The 13,831-nt window shown below is 26.4% G+C and overlaps 1 protein-coding gene across 1 annotated transcript in view; it reads right to left on the reverse strand.

The window, feature by feature from the left end:
• The window catches only part of LOC109594739 (serine proteinase stubble), a 68,573-nt gene extending 61,311 nt beyond the window's left edge, over positions 1-7,262 (reverse strand). Inside the window, exons 1-2 of the mRNA XM_049965241.1 lie at positions 7,117-7,262; positions 3,694-3,832 (exon numbers count right to left, since the gene is read on the reverse strand). Coding sequence (XP_049821198.1) covers positions 3,694-3,706 — 13 coding nt within the window. The 5' untranslated portion in view covers positions 3,707-3,832; positions 7,117-7,262. The remainder of the gene's footprint in view (positions 1-3,693; positions 3,833-7,116) is intronic.
• Between the last annotated feature and the right edge of the window lie 6,569 nt (positions 7,263-13,831).

A 13,831-nucleotide genomic window follows, 5' to 3' on the forward strand; every position in this document is an offset into this window, starting at 1 on the left:
CGGCCCAATTTCATATTATGGGAATTATGAATTAGAAATATTTCCAGAAGATAAAAAAACGTAAGCAAAGCTCAATATTTTTAAACAATTTATACTCCCGGCCTATTCAGGAATAACTACATAAACTGACATTTGATAGATTTGGAAAAAATTATTTGTTTATATTTTTGGTAAATGATAAAAACTTTCTGGAAGTTTTAAAAACATAATTAATGCACACTTTTCCTATGTGTACTAAAAGTAGCAATTATTATATTACATTTTTGGTAAAATGATAATATTCAATTTAAATATACATGGGTTCCAGTGAAAATAATAAAATTATTGATGTTTAAATATTATCCTATATAAAATTTGGGAGCAATAAAATGAATCCTTATAAGTTGGTCCATTGAAAATAACAAATTATGTTCAAAATAAATTAGAAAAATAATTCAAGTAAGTGAATCACACTGATGTTTATGCACAAAATTAAAACTAAGCAACCAATACCCTATATAAAATCCGGGAATACTAATAATGGCTATTTATAAGATGACCCTTGGTTCATGTGTATGTTATAAATAAAATATCTAGCATCAAAATTAGTGGCCTTACAGATATTTTATATTTTTTTATAAGTCAAGATCTATTAGGTGTAAGACATGCTATAACCATTTTTTTGTAATTATATATAGAATTTAAAAATTTAAAAATATACAGGATGTTCCGTTGAAAACAACAACATTCATGTCAGTTCCAGCTAAACCGGAAACGAAATTTTGTTCAAAATAAATTTGAAAAAAATAAGTCAATAAGTTAGGTGAATCATCCTGTATTTCAAATTTTGCACAAATTGTTGTGTTTGTTGTTTTTAGTGAATATTTAATCAAATAAATTAGTTTTTAATGTATATTTTTTAAAATTATAAAAAAATTATAAGTATATAAGAAAGAATTTAGTGAAATAATGGGATCTAAAAAATATTAACAATATAATATATAAATTAAATACAGAAATCTAAATATTTGATCAATAAAATACATATTTTAGAAAAATGTTTAAAAAGATAAAAATTATCCAAGTATATTAAAATTGAATTTGGAACTTAAGAGTATTAATATTAATAACATAAGAAATACAAGTAATATGCCAAATGTTAGTTCCTATATATTTTAGGAACATTAATTAAATTAGTTTTCTAATATATATTTTAAAATTAGAAAAGATTTTTCAAAAGGTAAACTAACAAAATGATATATTATTATTTAATTACGAATTTAATAAAATAATCTTAATTATCTAAAAAATATTATCAATATAAGAAAAAAATACAATAAATAAATTAAATATAGACATCAAATTTTTTAATTATTATTTTGGAGCTTAATTTGGTAGAATAACTGAAAACTAAACTTATTGACTTTAATTGATTCATTCAGAATAATTTATTCATTAATTTGGTTTAATAAAAATTAAGCTTATTAGATATGTCAAGTGTCAGTTAGGTATTTTAGGAAGTGACACACATACAATTTGAAAGAAAATAATACTGTCCATCTATTTTTTATATTTAGTATAGTTGAAAGTACTCTCAGCCAAAATTAACAAAATTGAATCAATAAAATACATATTTCAGAAATATTTTTAAATATTAGACAAAAAGTATCCAAGTATTTTAAAATTGAATTTGGAACAAGAATATTAATATTAATAACATAAGAAATACAAGAAATATGTCAAATGTTAGTTCGTATATATTTTAGAAACAGTTAGACATTCAAAATGCAATTTAAAAGAAAATTGAGCTAGGGATCTTTATTTCTATATATAGTCTGAAATACTCATAAAAGCCAAAATTATCCAAACTGGTACAATAGAATACATACAGTAGTGGTCATTATTGTAGCAACTTTTTAAAATATTAAATATTAAGGTCACAACTATTTTATTTAATGTGAAGTGTTAAAATAATGATAATTTTCTAATGTTGTTTTACACTCCATTCTAAAAACTAATATTTTCTCATTTTATAAAATACTATATTTATTTTTCCCAATTCAGCTCGTCATAAATATTAACAAAGTTTAATTTTCAAAGGAATTTTTATTGAGTAAGGTTTAATTAAACACTAAAACTATCTGCAATATACTTTTTGCTTTATACTTTCAGCACATCATGAAGAGTTCGTTTGAATTTGGTTAATTATTATGTCGAATTTGGTTATCAACGTGATCCCCCATGTTTTCTAAAGGATTGACAAAACATTGATGGTTTGATCCTCTTATCAATCCGTCGCAATTTTGGATTTGATTTGAGATTGGTTCATGTTGAACCACTTTACTTAACGGTATCTTTTCTTCAATGTGTAGAGGCAAATTATTGTTTAACATTTCCCTGTACATAAATGGATCCATGTGTCCTATATGATAAAGGAGGCGCTAAAGGCAGAGAAGTATCCTCATACCACAGTTAAACCATCACCTCATTTAGTAGAGGGTATAACAAACGTTTTGTGTAACATAGGCTAAAACGTCATTTTAAAATAAAATAAAGTGGACGTGAACCTGAACAAATCGAAATTGGACCTTCATATTCTTACAAGAAAGCAGGGTTTTCTTTACAAGTCTCTAGCCAAAAAAACCCCCGTAGTAATCGTGTTCTCACAGTCTTTAAATTAAATTTCAGCAAGTCCCATTTTCGTCAAGTTGGCTTTAATTTTGAGTTGTACCATTTGAAATAACCATTTATCGAGTCTTACAAGTTTTTCGAACTCGCTAAAAATATTTTTCGTAGCTACCAATTGCCCTGTTTCTCCAAATTTTTTATTAATACATTATATTACACTTTTTTACTTGTTTCTCTCGATCTTGATAAGGCTGAATTATTATTTTTCTTACAGTTCATGATACAGGTTGACTACGACTCATTATTAAACAATTATAATAAGCAAAAAAGATCTCTGGTAAATATTTGACTGACTGCACAAGAACATTAAAAGAATAAATGTAAATTGGGCAGCTGCATAGTGGATACAACAATAACAGAAAAAACAATAAAAATAGCATATACTGAAGTCCGATTTAAGTAGTACAGCTCATATTTTAATACATTTTAATAAGTTTCTGTGTTTCAAAAATGTTTTTGAAGTTTAAAAAGAACCAGATATGTGAAAAATGAATTTTGTTATTCTTACGAGTTTTTATCACTAACAAAAAGTTATTATGTTGCCGTGTATTATATTACTGACATCAAAAATAATTAAAACGGTCCAATTGAATGCAACAAAACATGATATTTTGACTCGAATCACGCTCTGTAAGTTAAGTAACTTGGTTTGTTAATTAGGCCATCTGATATCACGTGAAACCGGCGATTATGCATGTAGTTGTTAAGTGTAACTGAATTAAACAATCAGGTTGAAGGCAAGATATGCGTTTATTAGAGAAAAGAAAAGAATAAAACGCGAGAATTATATAGATTGTTAATTACTGACAGTTTTTGTTTGATGATTTATGAATCGTTCGAAGAAACCTACTTGCCGCTCGAACCATTTCCAACCGCGGATCGAGCCGCGCCGCAAATTTCGTCCAGGATCTACGTAAAATAAATTCGATCGCCGGTACGTAACACTAGAAGCGTTCCGAAACACGCTTTCACCGCGTTGTCCGCGCGCTGACTCCGTGTGCCGTTCTTCTGACCAATTCTACTCACCAAACAGTTTCATTATTCCTTATTCCGCTAATGGCTCAACACTGACGTCCATTATTGCACCGATCACTAAATTGTTTCGCACTGGACACTGGTGATGCTTCGCATTGGTCCAGGATTTTTGAGCGTTCTTCCGGACGCACTGCAATCGAAAAAAAAAGAACGAAATCAATTATCGATAAACCGTTTAGTTTCATCGATATCGTGCGAATCACTATGATTAACACTGTTCATTTTGATGTTAAAAACTTGGAAGTAGGACGGTTCAATGCAAAATGCCAACGGTAAATTATTGTTTTTGCGATAATTAAAATTAATTATAAAAACACATGTTTTGGAACGCGTGCTTTTTTGCATGTCTTATTATGTGGAAGACGTCGGGGAAGGTGTACTGAAAATTTTAATGAATATTAATGATGTACGTTTGTAATAAGTGAAAGCATTAGACATGCATATCAACATCTTGATACAGTTCATTGCTGTTTGTTTCACGTATCGTAAATTCGATTAAAAATTGAGCAGTAGTAAGTAGTAGTTTCATCACTCGACCAAATTGGTAAAACGTGTGTCATTATCGATAAGTTATACACCTTCCAATTTGTAGAACCACATTAATATTATATTAATTGCATAATTCGAAATACGAATGTTAAAACCATAATACATAAATAATTAATTAGCATATCACAAAGTTAACAGTAAAATGAGTAAATATGTAAATGATTCAACGATTATAAATTTATGGAAACATTCCAAACTAGTTCGGCCAATAAATTAAACAAAAATTGAAATGAATTCACCAACATAATTAACACGAGTAAAACTGGCAGAAACATTTGATCCATTAATATGATGTTATTAATTGACAAATAAAGATGTTAATGGAGAAAATAATTTAATTAAATTTGTCAATATTCACATTACAAGGAAAAAACTTTCTTGTTTGTGTTGTTATGATGTGTAATCTGCATCTTGCACAATCTGCATTACTCAGTTTTAACGTTTCCAGGAAATTATAAAAGAAAGTTGTTCAGAAAATGACGATTAAGTATAATAATTCTTCTTGTAATTTGAATGATTAATTATTATTAATTATTATTGCGTAATTATTTTCACGAGAAGTAATAAAAACCGTTTTTCTTTATTTTAGTTTCCAGCCTGTTTCTCAGAGAGTGTGGATAAAACTATAAAGAAGTAAATAAATTAGTATTTAAAGTGTTTATATTTATAAAAGAAGCAAAATTTTGTAAACATTAAGATTATTTTATCTTAAAACTTGCGTTTCATCTAAGTAAACGATTTGCCAACAATGTTTTTTATACTTATAATTAAAATTTCTTTTATCTTAATAGTATACTTGTTTATTATATAATTATAATATTAATTAGTCAAAATTATATATGTTATGTAGTTTAATTGTAAAAATGCCATAATTTCTTTTAATTAAACTTCTGTTTACTAAACAAGAATTTTTTCTATTATAATATTTTTAATTTTATATTATTTTTATACTATTTTGATAAAAGATTTTAGTAATTCCAATTCTAATTTTATTTTTTTATTTAGTAATTTTCAGTAGCAGTTTTTATGAGGTATAAATTATTTGATATTCTTACAAAGAAACAAAATTACACTTATTTTCAAATTTTCAGTATTTGAAGAAATATTTTTATTTATTTAGTGTGAAGTGGAATATAAATTGTTTGTCATTTTTACAAATATAAATAAAACAAAACATTTTTAAATATTTTAGAAAATATTTTTATTAATTTAATCTTCATAAAAGAGTAAAATTATAATTTGGAGTTTAATATTGTTGATATTTATATAAATCTAAAAAATAGTATTTTTTTCAAATGTTGTATATTTAGGAAATATTTTTTTCTTAGTCATTAGTAGTATATTTCTTTCTGAAAAACAATATTTATAATGTGGAGTTTAATTTTTTTGGATTTTTTTTTCAAATATATTGTAATAACACATTTTTCAAATTTTAATTATTTTAAGAAATATTATATGGTACTTTATAATATATAATAAAAGCTCGAATTTTTTTATATTTAAGTAAGTTTTATTTACTTAATAATTGTTAGTAGTTTACTTCTTACTGAAAAATAAAGTTTATATTGTGAAATTTAATTTTTTTAATAAATTTACGGACTTATAAAAAATAATATAAATCAATATAAAATTACTTTTTTTATATTTTTAGAAATAATTTAAATATATAAAAAATAATGTTTTTTCAAATTTTAAATATTTAAAAAAATATTTTTATTTACTTAGTAATTATAAGTAATTGTGTTACTTCTTCGAAAAAATAATTATTTTGATATATTTACAAATATACAAAAAAAAGCGGAGTTTTACTTTTTGATAATTTTATAATCTATAAAAATTAATTATATATTTTTTCAAATATTTAATATTTTTATTTACTGAAGCAATTGTTAATAATTAACTTAATTCGGAAAAAAAAATGTAATGTGTGTTAGTTAATTTTTTTTATATTTTTATAAATTTATAACAAACAATACATTTTTTACTTAGCAATTGTTAGTAGTTTTTTTCTTTCTAAGAAATAATTTAAAAATGTGGAGTTTATTTATTTATTTTTTTTATAAATCTAAAAAAAATAATTATATATTTTTTTAAGTTTCTAATATAATAAAAAATATTTTTATTTACTTAGTAATTGTTAATAATAATAATTTTTTTTTTTTATTTTTTTATAAATCTATAAAAAACATGAAGTTTAATTTTCTTTGATATTTTTACAAATCTATATAAAATAATTATAAATATTTTTTAAATTTTTAATGATTTTAAAAATATTTTTATTAACTACTTGTTAAAAATTTACACCTCTCTTAAAAATAAAATTTATAATGTGGAGTTTAATTTTTTTCATATCTATAAAAATGTGGAGTTTAATTATAATATTTTTTCAGATCTATAAAAAATAATGTTTTTTCCAATTTTAAATAATATAAAAAAATATTTTTATTTAGTAATTGTTATATTTCTGTTCAAAAATAAAATTTATAATGTGAAATTTATTATTTGTTTATTTATTTTGATATTTTTACAAAAATCAATATATTTTATCAAATTATAAATATTTAAAAATATATTTTTATTAACTATTATATTATATATTATTAGTTTACTTCTGTCTCAAATATAAAATTTATAAGGTGAAATTTAATTTTTCTTGTAAATTTTACAAATATATAAAAAATAATAGATTTTTTCGAAGTAAGTATCAACAGTTTACTTCTTTTGGAAGAAGAAAATTTATAATATTAAGTATAGATTTTTTGATATTTTTTACAAATTTATAAAAAACACATTTGTTTTATACTTTTTTATATAAATTTTTAGGATCTTAATTTTTGAACAATTTAATGCACAATAAATACATACCCAGCCGTACGAAAAATCCAAAAAACAACAAAAAAAAAAGCGAGAACAAAACCAAAAACTGTCAAAACACAAAACCCATCCTCGCGGATGGAGCGTGAGCACAACTGGCGATCAACGCGCCCGGTACTTGGAGCACGTTGTCGGCGTTTCGAAGGCGCGACCGACGGCGGTCTCCTAGACCCGCAAGATGAGGATGCGGCGGTTCCGATTCCGGGTGATTGGGAGTGCGGCGCGCGCGACAATCGGCTACCGACTGGCCGAAAGAATCCGTCCGATGGCACACATCTTCTAGACAATGTGGGTCAGCGGAAACTCTCTCCCAGACACCCTTCGTGCGCTATGACACCTTCCGCACCTTCCTCCACCTAACCGAAATTCGGAGCGCTCAAACCGGGGCTGGTGCTGACGCCCCCCCAAGTTTTGGTTTGGTGCTCGGTGTCTTTCTGCCGATCGCACTCCGTTCCCGATCGTTCAGGGTACTTAGAAAGCTCGGCTTATTGGGTGTGAGAGCGATTTTTTCGTCTAGTGAAATTGCTACATTGTGTTTTCGAATCGGTTGTTTATGGACCTTTATGGAATCTAATGAATAACAATACGCCTATCAACTGCTCACTTAAACGTCATAAAATGGAGATATTACCAAAAAATGGATTGTGATTAGCCATAACCAATAGGTAAACGTTGCTTGTTAGTCTCAAGTGTCTTGATTTATTATGTTGTACTAAACAATAAATTACTGTTATTTATGCCTTTGCGAATTTGTCTTGTACACAAATAAATTATTTATGCATGCATTAAACACCAGGGAGAAATTAACAACAACGCTAAAAAATATAAAAATAAATCACGGCCCGGAATGTCATATTTTAACTAATGACGCATCCAATTAACTCCAAATGATTCACCGAATCCACAAAGATACAGATCCCATTCGTGATTCACGAATCAACGTCGCATATTTATGCGGCTCAAGAATCTGCTTCCTGTTCTATGGCACATTCCACCCTGAAAAAAATTGATTTTGAAAATGTGTTGTTGGTAGATGCATCGCAACAGAATCGAGAAGAAACCGTGCAATCTACTTTCTTTTTGTATCTTGCGGACCATGTTAGGTAAACCGTGTCCTGAGCGATTATTCTAAGTATATTATCATTGTTCTTATCCATCTTAAATGAGTAATTACACAGGTATTTACTTGTTATTTCATAGCAGGAAGTTACGAGACATCGAAATGTTCACAATTTACTTTCTTGTGTATTTTCCACTTTGTTATATTAAAAAAAAAGGTTACAATTTATTTTACACTTGAGCTTTCATTAATTTTGACAAGTTTTCACACTCTCCACCTAATGGTATCGTTGTAAATAAATAAAGAGTCTAAGTTGCTTTGATTTTTATCTTTAATTTATTTAAGAAAGAATTAAAATATTCAATATTTTATTACGAAAAGATTTTTTATTTCAATTAAATACTTCTCTTTAAACTGAAACCAAAACTTTTAATCAAAATTTCAAATAAAAGAGTTATATCAAGTTTTTGATTAGAGTAATTATATTTTAATAATATCTTTATTATATTTAATTTATTAAAAAAAGAATTAGCGAAATTCATTATTTTATTAAAAAAAAAGTTTTATTCAATTAAACATTTTCTAACAATAAATCCAAAACTTTTAATCCAAACTTGAATTAAAAATATTCATTATTTTATTAAGAAAATATTTTTGATTTCAATCAATCACTTTTTCTAAAATTAAAACCCAAACTTTTGCTTAGAACAATTATATTTTTCATAACATTTTTATATTACTATTAATTACTTAAGAAAGATTTAAGAAAATTCATTTTTTTATTAAAAAAAAAAAATTCTTTAATTCAACTAAATCCAAAACTTTTAATCAAAACTTTAAATAAAAGATATATCAATCTTTCACTTGGAGCATATTTTGATGATTTTTTAATTCTCTTAATTTATTTAAGAAAGAACTTAATTATTTTAATAAAAATTTTTTTAGTTCAATTAAACACTTTTCTTAAAACTAAAACCAAAACTTTTAATCCAAACTTCAAACAAAACATATATATCAAATTTTTGCATAGAGTAATTATATTTTCATATTTTTTTTATTAATTTTAATTTATTATATTATCAAAAAAGGATTTTTAGTTTAATTAAACACGATTTTAAAACTAGAATTTTAACTTCAAATAATAGAGATATAATAAAATCTTGCTTAGAATTATTATATTTTAATGAATGAATAAAATATATCATGTTATTAAAAGAGATTTTTTAGTTCAATTAAATACTTTTCTTGAAACTAACACCGGTACTTTTAATCAAAAGAGATATAACAAAGATTTACTTAGAACTTAGAGATTAACTTTTTTTAATATGTTAAAGTTATTTTAAAATAAAAACAAAGTTCATTATTTTATTAAAAAAAGATTTTTTGGTTCAATTAAAAACTATTCTTAAAACTACTATCTAAAACTATTAATCCTATAACTATAGTTAAAAGAGATATTAAACTTCTGTTTAGAACAACTACATTTTGATGAATGTTTTATTAATTTTAATTATTATAAAAAAAAATTAACATTAATTATTTTGTTAAAAAAGATAATGAGTCAGTTAATTATTTTTCTTAAAATTAAAACAAAAGAAATAACTTTTATTTCATTTAATCATCCTCTTTTTAAAAAAAAGATGGTTAATTCTATTAAATACTTTTCTTAAAACTAAAATCACTTTTAATTTTGTGTAACTTAAATCTATCTATAACCATAACTTAAATTGATGTTTATCATATTTTTTATTACTTTGTATGAATCAAATCATGTTTTTAGTGTGTAATTTAAATAAAAGTCCCAAAAGTTTGTGAAAGTATCGCCATGCGAATTTTCCCATATGACTAAGGACGTATGGAATGTTTTAATTCAATACAACGATAATTAGTTAAAAAACTCTACAAACACGATAATCAAAAGGAGTATTGTCATAATCGAAGCGAGCAAACATCTTTACTCTCATTGGAAACCCATAATTAGCAGTTAACTGTTTCCTAACAACTTATTTTATTTTCATCTTTTAATTATATCACATAGCATTTAACCCAATTTTCAAATAAAACTGAATTTTTTTTTCACCGCAAGAATTAGTGTATGTGCATTTATTAGAAACTAACAATGAATTGTATAAATTTTACTTTTAACGCTCGACTTAATTAACTATAAATAATATTCAGCTGAGAACAAGATTTAAGTTTTATGGTTGTTAATAATGGTAACGTTTTTTAATTAAATCTCTTGGAAACGAGACGTCGACCCAAATTCGCCACAATAAAAAATTCGTTGTTTAATAATACATGTGTTTAATCCCTATTAATTGATTGTATTTGTAATTGCCACTCACGAAATTAATTGAGGCAACAATGCAACAACACGATAATTATTTAATTACGAAAGCTTTTGGCTTGTTCACGAAATAAAATACAGTTATCGTTATTTTTCAGAAATGACGTACAACAGAAACTGTACCAATGACCAATTAAGAAACGTGTCCGTATAATTCGGAAACGTACCATTCAAAATTGGTCGAGATATTCGATTATTTGTATTAAATTGCCAGTGTATTGATTGCGGTAGTTTCGTAGCACAGTTATCGTATACGAATTTGTGTTACCCACATTGGGCTATTTCACAAAGTAACAATTGATCAAATTGTACTTTAGAATTACGGAAATTATTGTTAAATTCCATAAATTTGTACATAAAAGCATTAAGTTATCGAAAATACAGTGAAGTGAGAAGACAAAATAATTTACATTGCAATGAAAAATTTCAATGTGCTTGAAAGGCATAATACTTTTTAATGATTCATAAAATATCTACAATTTAGATAAAAATGAGAGAGTAATCGTAATAAGTCCAGTTCAACGAATTTCCATTATTAAATTTCATGTGTATGTTTAAATTAAATTCATAATTATCTCCGTAAAGAACGGAACGCATATAAATCTTAAAATTAAGCACAAACGCCGTAAAAGTCGGTGGTACAGTAAGTAAAATCGTGTGATTGGAGACCGGAATAAAATCTGTGTCTAATCCGAAACCGATAAGTAAAATTAATAATCCGATATGTTTTTAATCCGGCCACCGCCTACCAACATTTCTTAATAATTAAGCGAACGCCGCCAAGGACTGAGATTCATGTGCGCTGTTATATGAAATTATTTATCGGTAATTTCATTGTTAACAACTTTCTCCTAAAAAGAAAAAAACCAGATACCTATATAAATTTATTTTAGTGTACAATTAAGAAAATTAACAATCATAAATTCACAGCGCACACCATTTGAAATCGGGCTCGTTAAAATTTATGCGACAATCTTCTAATTGATAATAATTAAATAAATTTAGGGTTTAATTATGTGGCGGTCGCTGCGACCATTAACATATCACTTCACGAGGATAATTATAGTAACGCTTCCTATTTACAATGCCCAGATAACCATCAATTCCCAATAACTACCTTCTATTTAAGAAAAAAAAATTATCTCCACTTGTATCGTTAGACAAGATATTCATCTACAATGCTGTATGCACACGGTCCATAACATTAAACCACTTGTGCGCCAGAACAAGTATTCACCGGGAACACATGCGTACAGATAGTTCTCTTAATTGTTGCACCTTCGAACGCCAGCATAATAAAATTAATGGCGCACTTATTCCGTGCGCCTTTTTTTTTAAATTGGAGTGAAGAAAGTGCGGTTCAATTTTATACGTGCGAAATTGCCTAGTGAAAAGAACTTTTCTCCGTCTGTCTCTGGACACACCGAAATTTATTTTTAATCGAGTTTTACAATTGAATTCCGCATTAATTTTTTCAAAATTAAACGTCAGATGTTTAGGAAAAAGCATTTCTCCAATGGATATTGAAGTCCGATCAATTAAAAATAAAATAACTGTATGTATGTCTTTATTAGCTTATGTTGATGAATATTTATAAACGACTTGAGTTAGTTTTATTCTTTTGTGTTTGTTTTTTAGTTATTTCTAATAAGATTTTCTAATTAAACTACTACCATTAAAATCAGAATATTAATGGCATTATTTTGCAATGAATATATTGTCAAATAAACAATGTAATCTCCTGCATAAATTAAACAAAATCGCATCAACAATAGAATTTTTAAACCAGTAATAAAACTAAATTATCAAATGTAAAGGTGGAATAATAATAAAACAAAATTAATTAAAATAAAAAAAATTATTATTGAGAGCTACATTTTTACAATCAGTACTTGAAATGAATATTAACAGTTACATTTTTCCAATCAGTACTTGATCGGTCCTTCTTTTGTTCTATGAACATGTTCCACCAGCACACCAAGGAGATGCTTAAAATGAAAGAATAAATTCTTGATCCATAGTTCGCCACTCTTCTCTATTATCTCTAAATGATGAACAGTTTTTGTCTTATCACAATTTAGTTGTGTATCGCTAAACCATTTAATCAAGTTCAAAATTACGGGAACAATTCAATTGAAGGGATTCCGTAGAAAGTGGATGTCCAAGGGTGAAAAATACCAATCAAAACAGGTACATAGTATAAATGGTTATGAAAAATATATAAATAACAGTTAGCAGCCTAAGGAGTAATTATCAAATCATTTCGAATATAACCATCAGAAGAGAGACTGTTGCTAGACGATAACAATCTAGAAGACCTTTAAGAGTACCTAGATTATTACTTAGACATAGAACACCAAGGTTGGAATAGATACTTGTTCATCATAATTAGCTTCTGCTTCAATGGACACATGTCCTTTTTTTGGACGAAAAGCAACAAATATTTGCTAGTGAACTGGGTTACTGGGAGAAGTGTCACGTATTGAGGTGGAATAATGTATGGGAGAACTACTTTGGTACAGGTTCCTGTCCTAATGACTGGACAAATTTACGTAGATCCTATAAATCGATCTATTGTACAACCAATATGAGAAGAGATGGGCCTCAATTTCGTATTTATGGACGACGGGACTTCTTAAAGAATGTGATATTAAAGGAATACAGTGTAAATCTACCATTTCTGCTTAATTCGCACCGTTTAAATAATTCCAAGAGTGTTCTATTCTAAATCTACTACAGACTGCAGTTGAATAATGAAATAATATCTCTACATTTTTCCAACCAGTACTTGAAATGAATATTAAAAGTTACATTTTTCCAATCAGTAATTGATCGGTCCTTCTTTTGCGCTATAAATGTTCCACCAGTATGCCAAGAAAATGCTTAAAATTAGAGAACGAATAAATTTTTAATCGCCACTCTTCACTATTCTCTGTAAATGAATAGTTTTTGTCTTATCCCAATTTTAATCAAAAAGAAGTATTTAGTTAAGTATCGCTAAACCATTTAATCAATTTCAATATTAGGATACCATTAATTGATGAATTAGGCAAATTGCTCTAAGATTTATATATAATTCATCACAGTATGGATACGGGAACCATTCAATTAAAGGAGTTCCGTAGAAAGTGGACCCCAAAACGGACAAATACCGATCAAAACAGATACATAGTATAAATGGTTATGAGAAGTAGATAAATAGCAGTTAGCAGTCTTAGGAGTCATTATTATCATCATACCTCCAAATCATTTCGAATGTAACCATCAGAAGAGAGACTGCTTCTAGACGATTACAATCT

The sequence above is a fragment of the Aethina tumida genome, chromosome 3 (assembly GCF_024364675.1).
Source record: "Aethina tumida isolate Nest 87 chromosome 3, icAetTumi1.1, whole genome shotgun sequence".
NCBI classification, from domain to species: domain Eukaryota; kingdom Metazoa; phylum Arthropoda; class Insecta; order Coleoptera; family Nitidulidae; genus Aethina; species Aethina tumida.